The sequence below is a fragment of the Lytechinus pictus genome, chromosome 7 (assembly GCF_037042905.1).
Source record: "Lytechinus pictus isolate F3 Inbred chromosome 7, Lp3.0, whole genome shotgun sequence".
NCBI lineage: Eukaryota > Metazoa > Echinodermata > Echinoidea > Temnopleuroida > Toxopneustidae > Lytechinus > Lytechinus pictus.
This window is the reverse complement of record NC_087251.1, coordinates 21289020-21314930: the sequence shown is the minus strand read 5'-3', so window position 1 is coordinate 21314930 and position 25911 is coordinate 21289020. Positions and strand designations below refer to the sequence as shown.

Here is a 25911-nt window from a genome sequence, read left to right as displayed (position 1 = left end):
TTATGAAACACTGAAACTCTTTATTAAAACACATTGTTTCGTAGCACTATGTATAGGCAACAATAAAATGAAGAGTTTGATAATAACTTGTGGAGATAGAGAAGTCAAGAAAGTGATCAACGATTTTCTCTTTACACATGACTTATGCAAATAATACTTGCAGGGGTCTAATCTGTATATTAGTCAAAGACAGGGGAGTTATATATATATTCAGACAATTTCCTCTAGTGATAGCAATAAATTGACTTGAAAATTCAAAATTTTGGGAACACCCCACACCAAGGACGACAAACGTGTACATAATACTACCATCATTCAGCTAAAGGCTTCTCATTTTTTTTTTCGATTGTTAAGTTGTAATGGATTTGTTGTCATATCGGATATGAAGTAATGAATTACAGTTAATATCAATATGAGCGAGCCTTGAAAAAGTTGGTTCAGTCGTGTAAATATAAGCATTACAGAGGATGATAAGGGTATATAACCAATAAACGTAAAACTTTAGAAGAAAAGGAAGAAATATAAAGAGCAAATAACAGTCCAGAGTTTGTTCATTCGCTCAATTAATGGTTCAACTATGCAAGGTAAAGTGAGAATGACAAAAAAAAATTGGATCATGATTATCGGAATAAGGGTGAAATTAATAAATGATAATAGGCCATCACCGACTAGACGGACCACAATATTACTTTCCCCCAAAAAGGTGGATATGAGCACAATGATGCAAATGAAAAAAAAGAAGGAATATTGAAAAAATGTAATATTTTAATATTAAAAAATATATTAAGAAACAATGCAAAAATTCAAAATTTTGAGCAAAATTCATTTGCGAAAAAAAAATCATGTTTGATTACTATTTTAATTAATGTAATTCAAAGTGTTAAAGTGTGTGGGAAATATTGCTGTCCTACTTGCCTCTTTGTTTTATTAAGAGCATTGATTTTTCTGGGTCATTGTCATCAGTACCCCATCGTTCATTTAACATGAAGCGTAGGTTATGCCTATATTTTCTTGTACAAATTAACCCCCACTTTCACAAGGATATGACTCCAACACACACGCACCCAGTACTGCACGCACCCACACTCTCACAAACACACTTTCACACCAGTGTATATTAGCCCTATATTCAAGGATGCTTTGATTGGTTTTTGATCAAAGTTATTTTTTATTTTATACGAAATAATTGTTTTTATTCACGAAATCAAAATTTTTGCTCTAATTCTTGTAGGCCTATATACCGGTATGCTAATTTTGGGTGAACTCTCTTAATTTTAATGGCATTGCTAACAAAAGAAAATATTTGTCTGCATGGTTTGACTATACATGTATATGACTACAAACAATGTAATTACCTGCATAGACCTATAAGGGTATGACCCCCCTCCCCCTCTCGCAAAAATAAAAATGATTAAAAAAACCTGCTTGCGTCAACAGATGACCCCCCCCCCCCCCTCCCAGTACCTGCGCTGCCATGCCTGCATGCCCAATGCGGCTATACCACGCGTGGGCTTGCTACACGGGGCGCGCGCGGCGGCCGGTGTGGTGGACGTGGAGGCGCGGCAGAGCGTGACTGCCGCAAATTAAAGCTGCTAGCTGGCATCATCATGTTTTCTGCGGCCGTCAGAACGAGTGCTCTACTTTTGACTAGAAATGTAACGAAATTGCATCGATTTTGTAGCCTTGAAAGAAGAAGAGGTGTGGATCATTGTTTGAAAGCATATTGTGCAAGTTCTACTCATGAAAAGTTCAGAAAAGGTGAGGCGAGTCTTAAAATTCAACTTGGTGGGGGGCTATGTTTTGTCATGTTTGTTAAGTCCCACGCGTAGACATCGTTGTTATTGGTTGTACATGTATGATTTGAACTGAATGAATTTAGATCTAACGGCGCTAGTGTAGTTTCGCACCTCCCCGTTTAATGGTTTTCAAACATGTACAATCTCACCCTAAATAATTCACAACCTAAAATACTTGCATCTGAGCCTCCAAAGTCCAGTAGAAGTTGAATATTTGCCGTTTTGACACTTTTTTACAAAGTTTTACACCTATTTCGGAATCACTCGGTCGCTTGATCAAGCTCAGCGCTGCACATACGGTAAGCAGTCGGTACGCGTACAGTACGTACCAACGAACGTAGAGGGCAGCAACACACAAGCGTGTTGCTATAAGGAAGGTCAACTCGATACGCGCATGCAGCTGAGCTGCGCGCGTATTTTATTGTTCATGCCAACGAAATATTTGCCGTACTACACCCGGAAGAAGAAGAAGAAGAAGAAGAAGAAATCAAATGCCGATCCAATACAACAACAAATTAGTAGCGATCAAAAAACGAATATGAAAGAATATGACTACAACAATATCAAAGATAACTTAAAAAATATGTTGAGGAATACACATACATATAAAAACATACTTTGATATTTAAAACTTTACAAATATAAGTTTCAGGAAACTAAAATCATTACCAAATCGGTGATTGTTGTTATCAGCGATTTCACCAGACGGCTGTATTAGGTGATTTGCGTCGAGACGATTTTGTGACCACTCGCAAAGCATTTCGGGATTGAATATAACCACCTTATTTTCTCTGAGCTCTTCGCTGAACCCATCATCACAGTGCAGCTGCAGCGCAGCGCGCAGCCAATGCAATGCATCCGATGCATGGGTTGTTTTTTCGCCGTCCATGCCATGGTCTCGGACTCAGAGTTGAAATTTAGACCCGGATTTCGGGGATACAGCGCCTTTATTTCAGATTTATAGACTTAAAAGTCAAATGACATTTAAAATTTGAAATCTAACCTTGAACAATCATCGTTGATAAACATCAGCCCTGAAGCCATTACACTTCAAATCAGGCCAGGCAAATTAGACGTCATTGTCTAAGTTGCTAGATCTATGACGAGTCGCCTGAAGCCCCAGCGCATCATCAACGTCACTAGCTAGCTGCGCGACCGGCCCAGAAAAATGACCTCGATTATTACGGTAGTTGTCTATGCATTTATTAGTGGTGCAGCGAAATTCAGCAGAAGAAAATAAGAGATATGAGGTATCCTCGTCACAGGCTTAATATTCCAAAATGAAGAAAAATGTCAAAATCATGATTATTTAAGCTAAATATTTTCTTTAAAAATGAAAGTAATATTTTTAATATTTATACCCAGAATAACCGATCTAATAATTGTTCATTAAAAAATATTTGAAATTAACAAATGAAAAGAAATCAACTCGACAAATTTCCCAAAACCCCACCTTATTTTTTAAAGTGGTCACAAAATTCGAGCGGAGTTGACCTTCCTTAGAGCAACACGCTTGTGTGTTGCTGCCCTCTACGTTAGTTGGTACGTACCACCGAGTGAAGTGCAAGAAGAGCGAGTTTTTCTATGGTATCTTCAAAAAGATTTTTTTCCCCTCTTTCAGCTTGCACCAAGTATTATGGTAGTGGTTGTGCAGAGTGGTTGATGTTTGTTGTGTGAAGGTATGTGTGTGGGGTGTGCCTGTGTGTGATTTTTTTGAATGAAATAAGAAATGTGAAAAATGTGAATACACGTAGATTTAGCGATGAAATAAGAAATAATAATGTAGAGCCTTGTTTTGAACTCTAGGTCAGAGAACTTTCCTTCAACCACTCTGCACAACCACTACCGTAATACTTGGTGCAAGCTGAAAGAGGGGAAAAAAATCTTTTTGAAGATACCATAGAAAAACTCGCTCTTCTTGCACTTCACTAGGTGGTACGTACTGTACGCGTACCGACTGCTTATGTGCAGCGCTGAGCTTCAAGCGACCGAGTGATTCCGAAATAGGTGTAAAACTTTGTAAAAAAAAGTGTCAAAACGGCAAATATTCAACTTCTACTGGACATTGGAGGCTCAGATGCAAGTATTTTAGGTTGTGAATTATTTAGGGTGAGATTGTACATGTTTGAAAACCATTAAACGGGGAGGTGCGAAACTACACTAGCGCCGATCTAACAGTAACACTACAGTAACAGTAACTTTAATATAGAACTCTAAATAAATCTAACGTTTGATCTACTATTACAAAACGAAAATTGTAGTGCTGAATTTGAAGTCATGAGACAGATCTGGCCCCAGTAAAAAAGACAAAAGTAGTAAAATAAATCTTAACATCTAACTAAGTCTAACTCTAACTCTAAGTTTAGTTCATGGTGACTCAACTTCACCCATGGGCTCATTAAGTCATATCATCTCGCGTGCGAAGGAATATCATTCATAATAACGCAACACACACGACACATCCATATACTACTGGGCTTTCGCCTACATAAAACATCACACATAATTTAGGGATTTCACATTCTGCTATGAGTATGACACTTACCCAATCATTTAGATCCTTCCGTGACTTCTTGAAGTTTCTTCTAAAAAATATGTATATTTTCTTGATCTTTAGTGAAGATTTCACGGAGATAAAATTTGGTCAGCGCCGATATCAATTTTCGTCTAAAGAGGGCGCGCGATTTATATTCATATCAAAGACACGACAAGGGAAAGACTAGGCACCTACACTATTTTACACGCAAATTGACGCAGGTCATTACGCAAAGTCCGTGAAGTGTCCAATCTTTTCATTGTAAAGACTTTGGTATACCGTATTATTGATGTTCGTTAAAGCCTGTACTGCTGGTTTCGTTCCAGGCACGTATATTTTTTTCAATTTTTCTTTATTAGTCATCGTTTTAAATTAATTGCAGAAAAGTGTTATCATCGCCAATAATAATCTTGAATTATGTTTTTGACACGTTTGAAGGTATTTCATTTATTGGTGCCCATAATTAGTAAATTAATCATAAGAATTGCGCATTCAAAGAATTTAGACACAGTTATAAAATTACCGAGGAGCTGAATCAAGGTTGTGAAATTTATTAGCGCCACCAACGGGCCTCCTTGTATTTCCGTAGAAGAGACAAGCGAAGTTACTTTCCAGGCCGAGGTAAGCGAAATTTGCTCTTTTTGACCGATTATTATATTCAAATTACATTTTTAATTTTTTAATGTATTGCTACTTACCGGAAAGAGCCCCGGTGAGTAGCGAGAAGGAGTTTCGGCAAATATTACTTCAGCAATGAAGCGATGTTTGCCGACTACTTCGAAATCAAGGGTCAAACACGGTTCGGTGTACGAGGTTAGTATATATAGTATTATATACTAACCTCTACTAGTGTGAGTGAGTTTAGTTAGGCTATGTCAAGGACAAGGTGGTCCAAATAATTTTGTGAACAGGGTAAAAATGGTCAAAAAAATATTTGTTGATATAAAACGTTAGGTAGGCCTATTACCATTCTGTAAATAATGAAAAAGTTTTACGTCTAAAATACCTTTATTTTTCCTTAACATGACTTAGTACATGTAATTAACAGCTAATTATTACATAGCTGGCAGCCGTCTGTTTCGAGGAGTTTTTTAAACATTTAATTATTTTTTTATTTCTCGTAATTGCCTTTGGTGAGTGGAGCCAACGGAGTTCAGCGGAACAACCAATATAACAGAAACCGAACTTTTGGTTTAATTATTACAGCTCACGTCAATGTATTGTAAATATGAATTTTGAAATGTGTTTTTCTGAAATTGGACCTGCTGCGCATGATGTTAGAAGTTAACATTGGATCACCTTAGTATTTTGCAGCTTGTTACGATCGTCTGCGTGAGCGGGGGTGGCCGCACCCTTTCGAGAAAACTGGGAGAGCTTTTCTCAAAAGGCCGGGTTGAGATAGGGGAGTCAAAATAATGCACATTTTCGAGACAACCAGGGGAGCTTTTCACGAAAGGCAGTGCTTAGTAGTCTCTTGTACCAGTTGTTTATTTGTGTGTCTCTGTAAATTTGTGCAAGGGTATGGAGGCCATATATGAGGTGATGTTGTGTGTGGGGGTGTGTGCTGGTCCATGTGTGTCATCATTGGAACACTTCGGACATTTGGTTTAAAAAAGGAAGGAAAGAAGGAAAAAACACAAATTTTGTGCATTTTTATTTAGGCTTATTTAATTTCAATAGTCTTGGCGGTGCACGCGTCAACCAGGTTTTGCCGTACCATGGTAACTACATGTATAATATTAGTGCTAGCTAGCAGCTTGCGAAGGAAAGCCAGTTTCAAAGTAATTGCTTCAGTGGTGTTCAGATGGGGGGGACTTCGGGCTCTTCCCCCCCCCCAACAAAAAAATCACGACCAAGAAAAAAAAAGAAAGGGAAAGAGAAAATTGTGAAATATATTTTTTCTGAATATGATGCCATACATGTAATTTGATTTCTTTTTAAAGATAAAAATGTCAACATTTTTGCACGCTCACAACTTTTCTTTTAATTTTGCCCAATATGCCATATTCAGCCCCCTCAAATATTTTGGCTCATTACGCCACTGATATGTTTCACTACACTAGAATTACTTCAGTAATATTAGGCCCGTTTTGAAAGTCCGTTTTTGATGCACTTGTACACGGCGTGTTTTTCGGTCGTGTACACGTTGTAAACACTGAGAGCGAGTTATATTTTCAGTGTTTCCGACATGTCGACACGGACCCGACTCTGTTTTGAATTTAAACTCGGTAAATATTGTAGTCCCATATGTAGATTTTCATGGCAACACCATGAAAGTCTACATGTGGGACTACAATATTTACAGAGTGCAAGTTCAAATCAGAGTCGGGAAAGAGGTGAATATTCTTTATTTTTCTGATAGTAAATCAAAATAATTTTTTTTTTTTTTTTTTTTTTTAGCAGGAGCGTGACGTTTTGTAAACGTATTGACCCAGGCCTAGTTTCACCACAGATTAATTAATAGCTACACAGCTATTGCATATACGATGTAAAGAAAAAATCTACAATTTATCATACATGTATTGTGTTGAATTGATTTGAGCTCCTCAAGGAGAGCGATTCTGAGGAGCTCAATTGAGCTCCTCAAAAAAATAAGGAGAGCAATTTATTGAGCTCCACGAAAATTTAAAAAACGTGAAGGACTGATACCCTACATGATATGATTATGGTTCACATGGAGGTGCATAGCCTTGAAATGTGGGGCAAGTTCAAAATTCAAAAGTTGCAGAATTACACAATATTGAAAGTCACTGTTCTTTTTTTCCGCGTTGATGAATGAGTTTATCAGCAATATCTTTTGTTTCATGCACCATAACATCAACATTAACATGGAATCAAACACACCTCGCCACAAGCAAACACAAACAAACTAACATGCATGGGTATTTCAAACCACGCCTCAAACCATGTTATCTCACAGAAGGATCACTACGTAAACCATAACAAAACATCAAAAATGAAGAAGCAGGGGCTTGATTTGAATGGATTTTCATCTCTATTGACACAGACAAAAGAATCATGTTCTTTATTGACCCTTCATGACTATTTCTGCTCGTTTTGCAGCTTTTAAATTCAGACCTCATCCAACACTTTTGAATCCTGCTCTTTTCGTGATGGCATGATCAAAGCAAGCATGGTATCATTTTAAGAGAATTAAATGATCTTTTGAATGATATGAAATATGCATTTTGTGAAATTGGTAGTTGGGGGAAATTAATGGCCAAACTTAGATTTCCAAACTTTTTTTGAGGGGTTTGTATTGTTGTTATTTTGTTATGAATAATTTTCATAGGAACGACTGGTTCAGAAAACTATTAAACACAGCCTTTCGTGAAAAGCTCCCCCGGTTGTCCCGAAAGGTGCGTTTATGTGACTCCCCTCCCTCAACCCACCCTTTCCAGAAAAACTCCCCCCGGTTTTCTCTAAAGGGTGCGGCCATCCCCGCTCCGCGAACACAGACGATCATAACAAGCCGTATTTTGCAGTTTTAATCTTGTAACATCAAGATTAAATCTGTTATTGTATGCATATTAGTTACAATAATAAATTAACAATATTTAATTTTGCATTTTTGCCCCAAATACCTGTCACTTTTTATATGCTTGGCATTGGTAGGAATGTTTGTTGCAATGATACACAACATTTGTACTAAAAATTAAGATTACAAATCAGATAATTAACAAAATTTCTCCAGTTTACTCATTGATTAGGTTGCAGATCAGAGCCGACATACACATGTATTTTATTCCTGCATATTTTCAAAATTGTCAAATTTTTATAACATTTATTTGTTCCCAGCTTTTAAGCTGCCTAGAAATATGAGGCTGACTGTCTTATTACATATTATATTAAGTTGTTAATTAAGTTTAATTAACATTCTATCATTCACCGCATCCACTAGCTCCGCCACCCCTGTTACTTCAAACTTAATGTGCTATAGTTTTTGTTCCCGATATTGTAATCTAATTTATAATAAGACATTTAGCCTAGCAGGTCTCTACAAAAAATTTTATTGTCACTTGCCCTGTCGGGCAAGTGATGAAAAAATTTGCTTACCCGATAGAAAAAACTGCTTGCCCAATTTGTTTTATAATTTTATTATGACGGCACTACTATTATTTTTAAAGGTCATACAAAATAACAACAATTGAGAATCATGTATAGTATAATAGAACACACATTTAAAAGTTTATTCAGCAAGGTAGGCCTGAGTCATTACATTTATTTTGAAAAAAACCTTTCGCTATTTATAAATGGGCGTTTAAGTTTAATAAAAAACCTTAACCAAAAGTTGCTAAAATTTCATATTTTGCATCTTTAAATCCACGGAATGTTAATCTGTTTGCCAAATTTCCTTATAATTGTTTTGATTTAGTTGGAAACTATAAACAAAGCCAGTGAAAAATATTCAGCTCTTTATTGACTCTGAAAAAGATCGTTTTATGATGAGAAAAAAAAAAAAAGTGGAGTGGCTAAATTTCACATTTTGCATCTTTAAATCCATGAAATGGTCATTTATTTTCCATATTTCCTTGAATTTTATTTTTTTCTAATTAGTTGGAAACTATCAAGAAAATTAAGAATATTCACCTCTCTCTTGTCTTTTCTTCATTTTATGATATAACACTCGGTCAGTATTTTTTTTATTGTAGTCCCACATGTAGACTTTCATGTTTTTTTTTCATGCAACATGAAAGTCTACATGTGGTACCACAATAACAAAAAACATTTACCGAGTGTAAGCATCATCATCAATCAGAGTCAAGAAAGAGAGTCAAGAAAGAGCTGAATAATCTTCATTTTTTTCGGCAGTTTCCAACTAAATCAAAACAATTTCAAGGTAATATGGAAAATAGATGGCCATTTCATTGATTTTTGCAAAATGTGAAATTTTAGCCACTTTTGGTGGGTTTTTTGGGTTTGCATCGGCAAATTGCGCAAGATAGTAGCGCATGCGCAGTAATTGCACACATAGAACGTAAGATGCAATGGCACGGTTTTTTGAACGAGGTACCTGGCAATAGATTATTGGTAATTGGCGCTGATTTTATATCAGTTTCCACTGTTCTTTTTACTGGTTTGACTTAATATGAGAGATAGTTGTGATTATCCAAAAGATATTGAAATTTAGATGGTCTACTGATATTTTATTATTTTATTTTCAAAACAACCACTTGCCCGATCGGGCAATTGATTTTGAAAAATGCTTGCCCGCACGTCATTTTCACTTGCCCCGGGCAAGCGGGTTTGTTGCACCCTGCCTAGTTCTAGCTTCAAAGTGAGATCTTACTTAATAAATTTGGTCAAGATGCTGTGATGTAGCAATAATTTATCCATGGCACCGTGTGGAAAATTGTTCTTCCACCACCCTTTTTGCATACCCAGCTTATGAAATGCGACCAGTTAGCAGATGATCGTGGGATTGATTTATTTAGCCTAGGGTTAATGTTAATTTAGGTTAGCCAGCCCTTGGCTAGGGCCTCTCACACTTAGGCGATTTTAGTATTAGTATACTAACCTCGCACCAAGAACCGTGTTTGGCAGTGGATTTCTAACTAGTGGGTCGCGCCTGCTGCGACGCCACTTCTGGCGTCCACAACACACGACATCTATGGCTTGATTTTTCTGTGCGTGGTGGCATGTAATAAACCCTTGAGTGGGCTAACCCAGAGAGTTATAACTAATTTAAGTCAAGATTTGTCATAATTTTAATCACATAAAATTTGCAAAGAATGGCACATGTGTGCCTGCAGTCTATTGATCAGATGCCTGATTTAGAGGTAATTGTAAGACAGATTATGACATAAAATTTTTGTCTGTTTTGTTTTGTACAGTTACGGAAGAGACGGTCGGAGATACAATAAAGGTGAGACCATGACCAATGTGTATGCGTGTGTAGATCTAATTGAGCTTTGAAGGCGCTCTCAATTCACTTATGTGGCCAACCTCAAAGTTTAATGCAAACATCCCAAAACAGTGACATGTACAACATCATCCCTGCGTGAATAATGCCCAGTTCAAAATAAAGTCTAGTTCAGGCTTCAGTCTAGTCTAATTATCTCGGTCTTTATTAGCTATTTGTTTGAAAAATCCTACACTTGTCCATTGCATATATACACACCAATATACTTGTCCTCTCAAAGAAGGTGAAAAGTGGGAGGACTAGTAAATTGGTGTGTATAATAAGAGAGTAGAGTTCTTATACGCCCGTCTAGACGGGACGTATTATGGTATCACGCTCGGTGTCCATCCGTCCGTTAACTTTTCCTTGTAAACGCGATAACTTCAGTTTGACTTAACCTAGGCTCATATAATTTGGTGTGTATGATACTAGCATGGATCCCAGGAAGCCTATTGATTTTGAGGTCCAAAGGTCAAGATCACAGTGACCTATTTTCCTCTTACCCTTCTGCAGTCATGTAAACGGGATAACTTCAGTTTAACTTATCCTCGGCTCATAAAATTTGGTGTGTATGATACTAGCATAGATCCCAGGAAGCCCATTGATTTTGAGGTAAAAAGGTAAAAAGTTCAAAGTCACACTGTGTCACGTGGGAAGTGACTTTTTTTTAATTATTTACTTACTGCTGCTTGACACCAAATAAAGAATACGTAGAACTGATGAATACAGTTATTAAAAAGGTTTAATCATATCTCTTCAATCTTTCTGATGTTCTCTTTTGATGGTTTTACAATAATTTGTACATGAAAATATACACAGATATAACAAAATACAACTTAACTTAACGGTAATCGTTGATTCTAGCCCCCATCATCTCATCTGGCCTGACATGCCCCACTCGGCCCTGGTGGTCGGTCCAGTTCCTGGCCTCCGCAGCTAGCGATGTCTCTTCCACTCGGCCTCGGCCTCCGCAGACTATATTGCCCCTCGATGAGTAGCCCTCAGATCAAAGATGTGGCTTCAACGAATTAGTGGACGAGATCGAGCCCCCAATGATGACATGAATTGTGTCGAATCATGTCGGTGGAGAACCGGTGGCAGCTGGGGTCGTTATCTCGTCACCGACGTAGTCCCTCAGTTTTAACTTAGACTGCCTATACGAACATCTGTAGTCTATTCTAGCTTAGGGAGTTCTCTCTGAATTACTTAAATTAACCTCCTAATATACCCTACCGTTACTAGGACTAACTGTAAAACTTCTATAAAGTAATTCAAAGAATTTCAAATAACAGATGTGCATAAAGCAACACATTCTTATTAATAAAAGACACTTCCTGTGCATCTGTCAACTACATTTATAAATGCTAGAGCACTGTATTGGCTATTTATGACACCTGTATGAAAATGCTTATAGTATACCTAATACGAAATATGGCATCAACCTGGTACACTTGTATTCTAAAGGGGGGGGGGGGTGGTCTCCTGGACAAGTAAATATGTTGAACACATGTTTAAACTGAAACATTTTATAATTAAATTTCTTTCCTGACACACTGACATGTTTTCATCTTACCCTTTTGCAGTCCTTGTAAACGCGATAACTTCAGTTTACATGTAACTTAATCTAGGCTCATATAATTTGGTATGTATGATACTAGCATGGATCCCAGGAAGACTTTTGATTTTGAGGTCAAAAGGTCAAGGTCACACTGACATGTTTTCATCTTACCCTTCTGCAGTCCTTGAAAATGCGATAACTTCAGTTTAACTTAATCTAGACTCATATAATTTGGTGTGTATGATACCAGCATAGATCCCAGGAACCTTATTGATTTTGAGGTCAAAAGGTCAAGGTCACAGTGACATGTTATCACCTTACCGTTCTGCAGTCCTTGTAAACGCGATAACTTGAGTTTAACTTGACCTAAGCTAATTTGGTGTGTATGATACTAGCATAGATCCCAGGAAGCCTATCGATTTTCAGGTCAAAAGGTCAAAGGTCAAGGTCACACTGACATGTTTTCATCTTACCCTTCTGCAGTCCTTGTAAATGCGATAACTTCAGTTAAACTTAATCTAGGCTCATATAATTTGGTGTGTATGAACTAGCATAGATCCCAGGAAGCCTTTTGATTTTGAGGTCCAAAGGTCAAGCTCACAGTGACATGTTATCACCTTACCCTTCTGCAGTACTTGTAAATGCGATAAAAGCAGTTTAACTTAACCTAAGCTCATATAATTTGGTGTGTATGATACTAGCATTGATCCCAGGAAGCCTATTGATTTTGAGGTCAAAAGGTCAAAGGTCAAGATCACACTCACATGTTTTCATCTTACCCTTCTGCAGTCCTTGTAAATGCGATAACTTCAGTTTAACTTAATCTAGGCTCATATAATATGGTGTGTATGATACTAGCATAGATATCAGCAATTCTATTGATTTTGAGGTCAGAAGGTCAAAGGTGAAGTCGCAACCTTCCACTTTTCTTGTTTGACCAATAACTCCATTTTCCGCTTTACAGGCAGGCGTATTATGTGCTCGCCTTAGCGACACTCTTGTTAGTATAAATAACTACTAACGTCTAGATCTAGACTACCTTCACTCTGGCTGCATTGCTCGTATGTTAATTGTAGGTGCATAAGAAATGTCTAGAGTTGCATAAACAACATATGACCTCCCACAAAAAGATTTGACAAAACTTCAACGTCTACAAAACTCTGCTGCCTGTCTCCTAACCTACACTAAAAAGTATGACTCTATCTCGCCAATCCTCCAGTCCTTACATTGGCTGCCTGTTGATAAAAGAATCACCTTCAAAATTCTTTTACTAATACATCATTCAATTTATTCTCTCTTCCTCACATATCTCCGCAGCTCTATTGAAAATACCAGCCTTCACATAGTCTCTGCTCATCATCCGGTGCTCTATTGCTCCAGACACCCAGAACAAAACACAAATGGGGGACCATGCATTTTCTGTTATAGGACCAAAGCTATGGAATCGATTGCCTATCCAATTACACCAAATTTCGTCAACAGAAATATTCAAGTCCCAACTGATAACTTATTTGTTCTCCCATTAAGAGTTTAATAGTGTGTTTATTCAGGAAAATTCAAATTCTACATTTCATTTGCTTTTTGTCTCACCTGCATAGCAGAGCGAGACTTAGGTGCCGCTTTTCCGACAGCGACGGCGGTGATGGCGTCAACACCAAATCTTAAGGTTAAGTTTTTGAAATGGCAGCATAACTTAGAAAGTATATGGACCTAGTTCATGAAACCTGGCCATAAGGTTAATCAAGTATTACTGAACATCCTGCCTGAGTTTCATGCCACATGACCAAGGTCAAAGCCAAAGGTCATTTAGGGTCAATGAACTTAGGCCATGTTGGGGGAATCAACATCAAAATCTTAACCTAAGGTTAAGTTTTTGAAATGTCTTCATAACTTAAAATATATGGACTTAGTTCATGAAACTTAAGCATAAGGTTAATCAAGTATTACTGAACATCCTGCATGAGTTTCATGTCACATGACCAAGGTCATTTAAGGTCAATGAACTTTGGCCGAATTGGGGGTATTTGTTGAATTACCATCATAACTTTGAAAGTTTATGAATCTGATTCATGAAACTTGGAGATAATAGTAATCCAGTATCACTGAACATCCTGTTTAAGTTTCAGGTCACATGATTAAGGTCAAAGGTCATTTAGGGTCAATGAACTTTGGCCAAATTGGGGGTATTTGTTGAATTACCATCATAACTTTGAAAGTACATTGGTCTAGTTCATAAAACTTGGACATAAGAGTAATCAGGTATCACTGAACATCCTGTGCACACTTCAGGTCACATGACCAAGGTCAAAGATCTATGAACTTTGGCCATAATGGGGGTGTCTGTTTCATTACCATCATAACTTTGAAAGTTTATGGATCTGACTCATGAAACTTGGACATAAGAGTAATCAAGTATCACTAAAAATCCTGTGCGAGTTTCAGGTTACATGATCAAGGTCAAAGGTCATTTAAGGTATTTGAACTTTGGCCATTATAGAGGTAATTATTAGATTGATGTCATAACTTTCAAAGTTTAGAGATGTAGTGTATAAAATGTGGATATAGGGGTAATCAAGTATCACTGACAAGTTTTAGGTCACATGATCAAGGTAAAATGTCAATGAACGTATTATTGTATCATTGTATAAATGGTGTTTTTTGTGAATAATTTTATAGTAGTTTTCAAAGTCAGTGCTGCTGCTTTATTGAATCGCGTGATGCAGGTGAGACCACCAGAGGCATTCCACTTGTATTGTTTCTGGAAGCACCATGGGCACCAAAGGTGGACCTGTGTGCTTTATAAGTTTCCACCATTATGATTATCATTGTATTTCTCAATCATTTGAGTTGTAAGTCCTTTTGTTTTATTTGTGACTAATTTCTTTTGTGTGGTTAACTTAATTTGTATGCATAAATTTGGCCATACATGTATTTAAAAATTGTGTCTGGGAATGCACTCAGTATAAGGGATTTGTGAATTCAATTTCCTTTTTTTTTTAATAGATTGAAGCATCCTATGAAGAAGCAGGGAATAGTTACTCCCCAATAGATAACCCACATGGTGCTTGCCCAATATGCAGTCGAAACCTTCACATCACCTACAAGGTAAGTTTAAATTACAGTATAGTAATACTTTGGATAACTCCAAAGAATACTAATTTTCAAAGATTGAATGCATTGTCATGAAAGATTAGATCATGAAACCTCATGTTTTGTGAAAAGTGAGATCCCTTTATAAATCTGATGAATATGATACCAATTTCACATATATCATAACCAAGGCAGCAGTTGAACCCTTTAAGAAAGCACTTAAAAGACAAGTCCACCCCAACAAAAAGTTGACTTGAATAGCATAACGCTGAAAATTTCATCAAAATCAGATGAAAAATACAAAAGTTATGAAATTTTAAAGTTTCGCTTAATTTCACAAAACAGTTCATATGCACATCCTGGTCGGTATGCAAATTGGCAAAACGATTACGTCTCCCACTCACTATTTCTTTTGTATTTTATTATATGAAATATGAAAATTTTTTATTTTCTCCTTGTCATGTGAAACTAAATTTTATTCCTCCCTGAACATGTGGAATTACCATTATCTTAACAGTTTATGGTTAAGTCATGTTGGTCCTTATTGTCAAATCTGTAAAAAATGAAATATTGTATAATTCAAACAATAAGGAACAAAAGAAATAGTGAGTGAAGGGCATCATCGACTCTCATTTGCATATTGCTGAGTTGTGCATTTAACTGGTTTTTGTCTCGCCCACCAGAGGTGAAGGCGAGACTTAGGGATCCAAATGTCGTCCGTCCGTCACAAACCTATAATGACACATAACTCCACAACCGTAAGTCGCTTTTCAACCAAACTTGGATGGTAGATGGACTTGGGGGACCTGCATGTAATGCTGCAGTCTGAGGTCACATGGTAAGGTCAAAGGTCATTTTCAGGTCAACATTAAAGTTTATGTGCAAGGCTCTCATGACAAGTGTTATTCCATCCCAGTCATTTCACAATGAAGTTTCGATATAATTATCTTGCGTGCTCTCGCAAATCACGATATTTCTGGTTATTTTCATAAGTGGGCGAGACACAAAATTGCTTTTGCCTTGTTGAAAAATAAGCGAAACTTAAAAATGTCATATATTTCTTATTTTACATCTGATTTCGATGAAATTTGCAGTGTTCTTTGTTTGATTTTTCTCTATTGATTCGAACTAACAATTTTCTGGGGTGGACTTGACCTTTAATGATCATCTCTTCACCTTAAATACAGTTCAATCATTCAGCAGGCAGTCAAAACATAGGTTCTTTCATCCAAGTGTATTATTATTTATTTATTGTAAAGTGCTTTGATCATATTTTTGGTAAAGCGCTATATAAGTACTTGTTATGTATGTATGTATGTATGTATGTATGTAAGTGATATTTAAGACTAGAAAAGTTTTGCATATTTAATGTGCTGACTGCGGACAAAAGCACAGGTCTCTTCTAATTTGGTCATTGCTGCTCTAAATATTTATCAGATTTCATGTTTTTGGTTTCATTTTAACCAAGAAGAATCTTTATAAGCCCGTCCTAGTTATATACCCGTCGTAGACAGGACGTATTATGGTATCACACTCAGTGCCCGTCCGTCTGTCCATCCATCCGTACGTCTGTCCATCCATCCGTACGTCTGTCTGTCCATCCGTTTACTTGTAAACGTGATAACTTCAGTTTTGAGATCAGAAGTTCAAAGGTGAAGTCGCCACCTTCCACTTTTTTTGCTTGACGAATAACTCCATTGGGTGTATTATGTGTTCGCCTTAGCAACACTCTAGTTTAATATATTTAGGCCTAAAACATTACAGAGGTGAAAATTTTGATGTGAAAATGATTATTAAAAAAAATTATTATTTTCATCTGAGTGGCTAGACAAAAGTTGTTCTGTCACTTTAATTATATTTGTTTGAGCCCAAATGATTTTTAGACTGATCAAAGATCTACATGTATGCCTTAAAATGGTATTGGTTTCAAAAGAAGGATTGTTTTTGTTATGAGGTCAAGATCACACGTTTCCCAGGCCAGTTATATTTAGTTCCTTGAAAAAGAATACTGCACTTTGATTGGTCAAACAAATGATACACCTACCCAACATTTCTATGCTGTAGCCCCTCAAATGTCACACTCCCCATGTGTTGATTTCTCTTCAAATTACCCACGCCGGTTGTTTTGAAACCTTATTCAGCCAATCAGAACTCTAGATTTCATACTACTCAGAAATTTTAGAATCCTGGTTTTGTACCTTGGTTGGAAAAGAGTGATCTTGACCCGATTAAAAGGTGCCACATATCCAAGAGTGACGTTGTGCTCAAAGTACAGACTTTTTTTTCAACTTTATGATGATATAACAAGTATTATTTAGGCTTGAAATAAAAAGTTTTGCACAATTATCAAGAGAAAACAGGGGAAGAACACTATTTGAGGCATCTCTTAATGCCTGAAATTATTTAATTTATCAAACTATTTTGTACAAAAGCATGACCAAGAAAGTGTCACATAATCTTTTCAGTGTTGCTTGAGAAAAAAAGTGGTTAAAGACGTTCCGCATTTAAAATGAAATCAATGTTATTTTTACCAACTTTTGCACAGTTTAGTGCTGATAAACTCCAAGTTTGCAAAAAAATAACATGGGTCATATTCATGATTTCTTGCTCTCGAGCTTTAAAATTCACCCAATTGAAAGCTGTCAAGGTCTACTCAATCAAAAGAATTTGGCACCTGTAGATGTACATGTAGGATCACAACATTGAGTCACACATCAAACTTACAGTATACATGTACATGTTGTTAAAATGATTGTCTGTACAGGACTTAAGATGGAGAGTCCATTCATATTGCTACTCATTTGCTCTTTAAGGATAGTAGCACCTTCAATTCAAATAATGGTGTGAAAAATAGAAAGAATCTTGAAATTTTCTAACAAAATTGTAAAATACAATGAATGTTGTGCTTTTGTTTTCACCATAATTTGCAAAGTTGTAGAGGAAGCCTCAGAAAGTATACTAGAGAGGTGCATTAAGATATAAAAATGGGGGTTCATGTGCTTGTTTGTATAGTATCAGTTACGTAAGAACAAAAACACCAAAAATGTGCCAAGGCGTAGTAGATGAGGAAAAACTCCAAGCCCCCCTCTGCCATTCAAACTTGTTATATTCATTATACTTTGCAACACTGCGAAGTAAAGTACTCTGAAGTTGAGAGGCATTTAAAAATTGGGTTAATGGATTATTTTCAGCTAATTAGCTTCACAAAATCAGATGTGCGTGCATTTGGAGTGCAGGTAACATAAAAAATCAACTGTTACCAATAACAGCATAATAAGCTGTTCATTCATTGTGACTGAAATGTGCTTAGCATTACACATGCGCAGATCATGATGCGCACAGACATATTGGAACGTCCTTAAATTCTTTGAGGAAAGATTCATGCAATTCACAAGATTTCGTATTTAGGCTGATTTAGCCACAAGAGGATTTGGATGAATCATGCTGAGACCTGTGGTCTGACTGTTCATATTTTGTTTTATATGAAATACATGTATGTTTCTTTAATATTAAAAGATGATTGCTTTTATGTGTTCAATATACCATGGCTATTGCATCTTACACCCCCCCCCCCCCCATAAAAAATCTTTTAAAGACTTGGCCTATTCATTTGAAAAAAGTAATGAACACGAGTGAAAAATATAATTAAAATAATTTTCATGCTGTGTAACCCATTTTGTGATCATCTTCATCATTTCATTGAATCTGAACAGGATGTTCTGATACTTAGCCAGTTTGTGGACAATGAAGGAAATGTCCTCCCAAGAGATATAACTGGAGTGTGTGCAAAGCAGCAGCTACACTTACGAGAATGTGTGGAAAGAGCATTAGCTGCAGGTAACCGAAGTAATTTTCTATGTTTGGGCTCCAATCCATTAACCATTGATAATGATGATCGATGACGATAATAATGGCAGACTTGCCAACATTTGAAATGCAGAAAACAATTATTTCAAGGAAGTGAAGCGACCAAGCCCAAGGGATCAGAGTGACCGAGGGGGGGGGGGGGAGAGGGGATGGGTATGGGAGGGGGATTTCCCCAATTCCACGATAGGGAGCTTTGGGCATTTTTGGACTTACAATTGTGCAATCTGGTGTGCATACACCTTGAGAGAAAATTCAGCCTCAGGAATTACTGCACCTGCATGTGTTATGATTTGCTCAACCAGAATATATATAAATGGATATATATATCTATATATATATATATATATATATATATATACATGTATATATATATATATTTAATATATATATATATATATATATATATATATATATACATGTATATATATATATATTTATATATATATATATATAATAAAATAATGATAACATTAATAATTGACACACTAATACACAAAATCCCAAACTCTAAACGTTGATTTTTTTCTGCGAAATACAAACTTAAAAAACTGAATGGTTGGCAACACTGTAATGGAAGAAATAACGATAACAATATTGACATGTATGCTACTACTCTACAGTGTAAAAATGCATTCTTGTGAAATCCCTTGGTATGGGAGTCAAATGTAAGTTTTGTTAAATATATATTCTATACAATTTTAAATGTATACTAAACTGAAAGTATTCAATCATTAACATGATATCATATGGATGATATATGCCTACTATTACTCTTTACTTTATTAAGTTAGAAAGTATCAATTTTTTAGATATCTGATTATCATGGTATTATTTTTTTTTATAAAATGAGGGATCTACATTCTGATTGGAAAAAAATCTTACAAATATGATTAAATGTAATTAGGTTTGGCATCCTAAAGAGTACCCATTTAGCACCTACATGTAGGTGAAGAGTGACAAAGTGTGAATTGACAGCTTTGCCAAGGCAAGAGCCAGAAACACTAACCACAACACTTCCTACATTACAAATCACTTCCACATGAACAAAACATTTATTGATTGATTGAGCACTTACAACCAGCAGTGCAATTCATTTAGATGAAAGAAATGTGAAATGAATATATATATGAATTGCTCGGAATCATTCATTCACTATAGTTCAGAATGTCCACATTGATTGTTTAAAATCTAGTTCAGTTAATGCTGCAAGATACATTTGAATTAGTCCTGTGTCCATAATGAAAATACTTGATCTGTGTTTTGGGCTGCTCTTTGGACAGATGTGAATTGACGAATGGCGTCTTTTTTTGCCTCCGCAGATGAAGTCCGTATGTCCCCCCACTTGGTTTCCGCGCAATAACTCAAAAAATATTTAATGGATTTTTTTTTGGTGTGTAGGTAGATGACACCTGAATACAGGCTAAGTTTGAATTCAGAGTCCGCAGGTCAAAGGTCACAGCTCATTAATATGCGAGTTGGTTTCCGCATGATAACTTATGAAATATTCAACGGATTAAAATTTTTTTTGGTGTGTAGGTAGATGACACCAACATACAGGCTAAGTTCGAATTCGGAGTCCACAGGTCAAAGGTCACAGCTCATTAAATATGCGAGTTGGTTTCTGCATGATAACTTATGAAATATTCAACAGATAAATTTTTTTTTAGGTGTGTAGGTAGATGTCACCAATATACAGGCTAAGTTCGAATTCGGAGTCTGCAGGTCAAAGGTCACAGCTCATTGAATATGCGAGTTGGTTTCTGCATGATAACTTATGAAATATTTAACAGATTAAAAAAAAATTGGTGTGTAGGTAGATGACACCAAAATACAGGCTAAGTTCGAATTCGGAGTCCGCAGGTCAAAGGTCATAGCTCATTAAATAAGCAAGTTGGTTTCGGCATGATAAATTATGAAATATTCAACAGATTAAAAAAAATTTGGGTGTGTAGGTAGATGACACAAAAATACATGCTAAGTTCGAATTCGGAGTACGAAGATCAAAGGTCTCAGCTCATTAAATATGCGAGTTGGTTTCCGCATGATAACTTATGAAATATTCAACAGATTTTTAAAAAATTGGGTGTGTAGGTAGATGACACCAAAATACAGGCTATGTTCGAATTCGGAGTCCACAGGTCAAAGGTCACAGCTCATTAAATATGCAAGTTGATTTCCGCATGATAACTTATGAAATTTTTTAAAAATTGGGTGTGTAGGTAGATGACACCAAAATACATGCTAAGTTCGAATTCGGAGTCCGAAGATCAAAGGTCTCAGCTCATTAAATATGCGAGTTGGTTTCCGCATGATAACTTATGAAATATTCAACGGATTAAAAAAAATTTGGTGTGTAGATAGATGACACCAAAATACAGGCTAAGTTCGAACTCAGAGTTTGCAGGTCGAAGGTCACAGCTCATTATACAGTGCGTCCCAGAAAAAACAAAACCGAGATTTAGCGATGATTTATCATAACTTAATCATAAATAAAATAGACAAATTACCTACCAATGTAAAGCTTAGAATCTCCTCTTTCATCTGATATTACTTAGATAATTCCTCATTCACGCATGAGTGAGCAAAAACAATTTGAAGAAAGGATACCAAAAACTCATTTGGCGGGGGGTATCTGAATTTCAAAAAGAAAATCACATGACTAAAAAGTTCAATATCTGCTCTTTTCTTTGATACCTTAATCACAAAAAATGGTCAAGAAGTAAAAAAGTTATGATCCCTCCAAACAATGCTTGTATTTCCATAATTTCATTAAATAAACATGTTTTCACCGGTTTGCCACAGAAGCTATAGCATGGTAACAAAAGACTTAATGCATGGCTGATCGTCAACAAAACGGAATGTCGAGTGAGTTTGAACGCTAGCCTGTAAAACCTCTTCATTTTATGAAATTATTGAAATTCAAGCCTTATTTCAAATAACCAGAACTTTGTTATTTCTTGACCATTTTCTGCAATTGAGGTATCAAATTAAAGAGCAGATATTGAACTTTTTAGTCATGTGGTTTTCTTTTTAAAACCCAGATACGGCCCACCAAATGAGTTTTTGGTATCCTTTCTTCAAATTGTTTTTGCTCGCTCATGCGTGAATGAGGAATTATCTAAGTAATACCAGATGAAAGAGGAGATTCTAAGCTTTAAAATGGTAGGTCATTTGTCTATTGTATTTGTGATTAAGTTATGATAAATCATCGATAAATCTTGGTTTCGTTTTTTGTGGGACGCACTGTATATACGAGTTGGTTTCTGCAAGATAACTTTGGAAGTATTCACCAGATATTAAAAATGTTTGGTGTCTGAGTAGATGACACCAAAATACAGTCAGGTCACATCAAATGACCTGACTGTCATATCTTCTGTCAGAGATTATTATGGAAAGGGTGAGTCTTTAGGTCAAAAGTCTAAATTGTTCATTATAAATATACATATTGGTTTCTGCACGATATTAAGTTCAATCATATTGAATGAATTTCTGATTGCGTTAAGCGGGGGCATCTGTGTCCTTTGGACACGTCAAATTCCTTTTCTATCTTACACTCTGGCTGCCCAACTGTTATTGTTAGTATTTGTAATTATTTAGTCTTCATATTGTTTGTTTTCATTTTCAAAGAGATGTGAAATTGCCCGAGTGGAAGCATGGAGATCTGCAGCAAGAGGTTTTAAGATTTTTCAAAAATTTCTTGAAGATTAGCATGCAGGCAATCTTGAATCCTTGATCTTTAAGAATTTATAGCAGAATTAACTTTTTTAATGTTTTCATTTTTGTATACATGGTTTGTATGGGTCCATTCAGTTCCACTAAACATGTTAAAAGCAGTTATATTTTATCTTTCCAACCCAGACCTTCTACCAGACCACAGACCAAGCCACTTACCGAGTCCTAAAGAGAAGGAACCAGGGAAAGCAGTCCATCACAGATTTTGATTCAGAGGATGGCTGAATGTGATTTCATTCAAGGAAAAGCAAGTTTGATCCTGTTGATGCAGATACATGGACATTGGACAGTGATGCTTTCCTTGAACATTTGATGACAAGAATGTCAGCTGAAAACAATGAGAGAGATAGAGAGAGAGAAATGAGTGTATTATCCCTGTATTTGCCATGTTGACCCTATGACTACTGCTATCCTAATTCTCAAAGGCTTCAACAAGAGTCACTTGTCATCAGTAGACAACAGGTCAATGTATACTCTGAGTGACCACTTGATGATTTCATTCTGAAATTTGACTGTTGAGATTCTTTGTGAAAAATAGCATGTGATTTTACAGTTTTCTTATTCCAGTGAACCTTGAGTTTGGCATGACTTTCTTGGAAGACATCTGATGCTTCGGTCACACCAACGAACCCGACCCCAGACCGATCAAAGCTATTGCATTATTGGGAATACCATACCGTTGGTGATTAGGAGTCGGTTTCTTTGGTGTGACTACAGCATTAATGTTTATGAACATACAATCCACTCTGCCTGAATCATTTTACTTAGAATTGACAATTAATTATTTTCTGTGATATTTTATTCTTCGATTTGCAGCATAAGTCTTTTTTGTTGCTACAATTTTCTTTTAGATTCGGTGGTGACGAAAGAAAGAGAAATGGAGAATGGATTTACAACTTTAATATTTAAAAATTTGCATGTTGGCACAGTAATTCGAAGGTTTCATTGCATTGCCAACTTGACCATTTTAGTGATTACTTTCATCCCCCCCCAAAAAAAATTACCATCCAGTGGAAGGTCCCAATGAATGGGGTATAGTCTCAGTTTATTTGTATGATCTATTTTTCTCTGTCATTTAATATACTTTATACTATATTCATGACTCTTTGTCCAAATTATTAGCCCAAACCACAAAATTTCATTTGGTCTTGAATGGACTATTGGAGACTTCAGAAATACTGTAGTTTGGCTTGGAAAAATTCTTACACATAATTTTTCATGTAGCAAAATGATATGTTATATGATAGAGGTTACTCAGTGCTCAAACATGAGCACCACAACCTATGCAACATGTGTATTTAAGGGCTGGAAACCTTCAGCAGCTTTATATTTTCAATGTAACTTCTGTAATGCAATTTATTTTTGCATGTTATGACAAAAGAAAAGAAAAAGAATTGTGATCACTGATAATTAACCAAGGTTTATCTTTGGACTAAAACAAGAATTATACTTCAGACTTCTATGAGATGCCTGGTTTTATGTTACTCTTTCAATATTTATGACAAAGATACTGTACAACATAATTATTTGGGATTCTTTGTATACCCATATAATCACATTTTTAGCTCATCCCGCCCGAAGGGCAAGATGAGCTGATGCCGTGGCGTGGTGTCCGTTGTCCGTCGTCTGTCATCCGTCGTCTGTCGTCCGTCCATAATTTCAAAATGCTACTTCTTCGCCATTTCAAGTCCGATTTCAATTCTGTTTGCTTTATATGATAGCACTAGGTGGGGGATTCAAGACTTCTACACAGAATTTTGAAATTCATTAAATATGCTAATTTATGCGCATTTTTCAAAATTCACAAAAAATGCTTCTTTGTGGACCGATTTTGAATTTTTTGCTTCCATCTGGTAGAGCTTCATGAGGTTCACCAAACTTCTACACACTTCTACACAGAATTTCGAAATTTTGACTAGAACAATTTTTATGCTAATTTATGCGAAATTATTCATAGTTTTAAAAATTCACATAAAATGCTTTTTCTTCTTTAATTGTTGACCGATTTTGATTTTCTTTTTCTTCCATCTGGTAGAAATTCATGCGGTTCACCATACTTTTACACAGAATTTTGAAATTTACAGTAGAAAATTATTTATGCTAATTTATGCGAAATTTATTCAGAAATCACAGGAAATGCCTCTTCTTTATTTGTTGACAGATTTTGATTTTTTTTCTTCCATCTGGTAGAGCTGCATGAGGTTCACCAAACTTGTACACACAATTTTGAAATTTTGTCTGGAAAATTATTTATGCTAATTTATGCAAAATTTATTCATAAATCACAAAAAATGTTTTTTTCTTCTTCATTTGTTGATCAATTTCAATTTTGTTTGCTTAATATGATAGCGCGAGGTGGTGATACAAAATTTCAACAAAGAATTTTGAAATTCATTAAATATGCTAATTTATTCATATATTTTCAAAACTCCCAAAAAATTACCCATTTATTTGTTAATTGATTTTGATTATTTTTGTTCCATCTGAGAGCTACATGAGGTTCACCAAGGTTCTACACAAAGTTAAGAACTTTTTACTAGAAAGTTATTTATGCTTAATTTATATGAAATTTATTCATAGATCACAAAAAATGCTTCTATGTCATTTCTTCATCAATTTCAATTCTATATCCTCAATTTATTTCACCAATATAATTCACTACAGTGTCAACTGGGCTGAAATTAAAATTGTGTTAAATTTCGTTGCGAAATGATGGATGAGCTCCACATCATTGATGTGCTAGTTTTAAATTTCAGGACTTTGTAACAACTTTTTCTCTACAGGATTAGAATCATGCGTACTTGATGAATGAGTACACATCAAGCGCTTTATAAAAGCATGATATAACCTAGGGTCAATTTTCCATAGCTATGAGAATTATACCCATCGCTTTAGTATTTGAGATACATGTATCCTTACTCAAAGTGACATGCAGATGAGACAATGCTTTACTTTTGGCGTGGAATCTAGTTCCTTGCTTTGTATTATTTTATTAAATTGTGTATTTAATAAAATGTTGTGTACATTTATAAGTAATACCGCACTTTGTAATTTGATTCTTGTTTATATATTTGTAAAAAAAATGGATGAATAGAACAATGATAGTAGTAGCTTAAATCAAGGTTCCCCAGAGCTATCTGCCTTTTGGAAAAATTGGTGATGTCGAAAAAATGTCTCTGCCAGTAATCGAACCCGGGCCCCCAGCTTTGAACGCTGGTGCCTTAACCACTAGACCACAGAGACAGGTTAGTGGCTAGGGCGACCCCGATCCGATTGACCGTCAGAAGACAGATTTTTCCTTTGTTGGGTGTAGGTGGGTTTTGAACAATGACAAGTCGCCATGCCTCCGCTGGATCAAAGCTATTGCTTTGATTTAAGCTACGCCTGCCATTGTTCTCTTCATCCATTTCTTTCACAAAATATTTAAAAA

At 35.9% G+C, this 25911-nt stretch overlaps 1 protein-coding gene across 1 annotated transcript; it reads left to right on the top strand.

Moving 5' to 3' along the window:
• The first annotated feature begins 1544 nt into the window (after positions 1 to 1544).
• LOC129264763 (large ribosomal subunit protein mL66-like) lies at positions 1545 to 25517 on the top strand. The gene is made up of 5 exons (XM_054902706.2): positions 1545 to 1758; positions 10167 to 10198; positions 14796 to 14897; positions 18596 to 18719; positions 22608 to 25517. The coding sequence occupies exons 1-5, from the start codon at positions 1608 to 1610 to the stop codon at positions 22688 to 22690; spliced, it is 492 nt and encodes a 163-aa protein (XP_054758681.1). The 5' UTR covers positions 1545 to 1607; the 3' UTR covers positions 22691 to 25517.
• Positions 25518 to 25911: the final 394 nt, after the last annotated feature.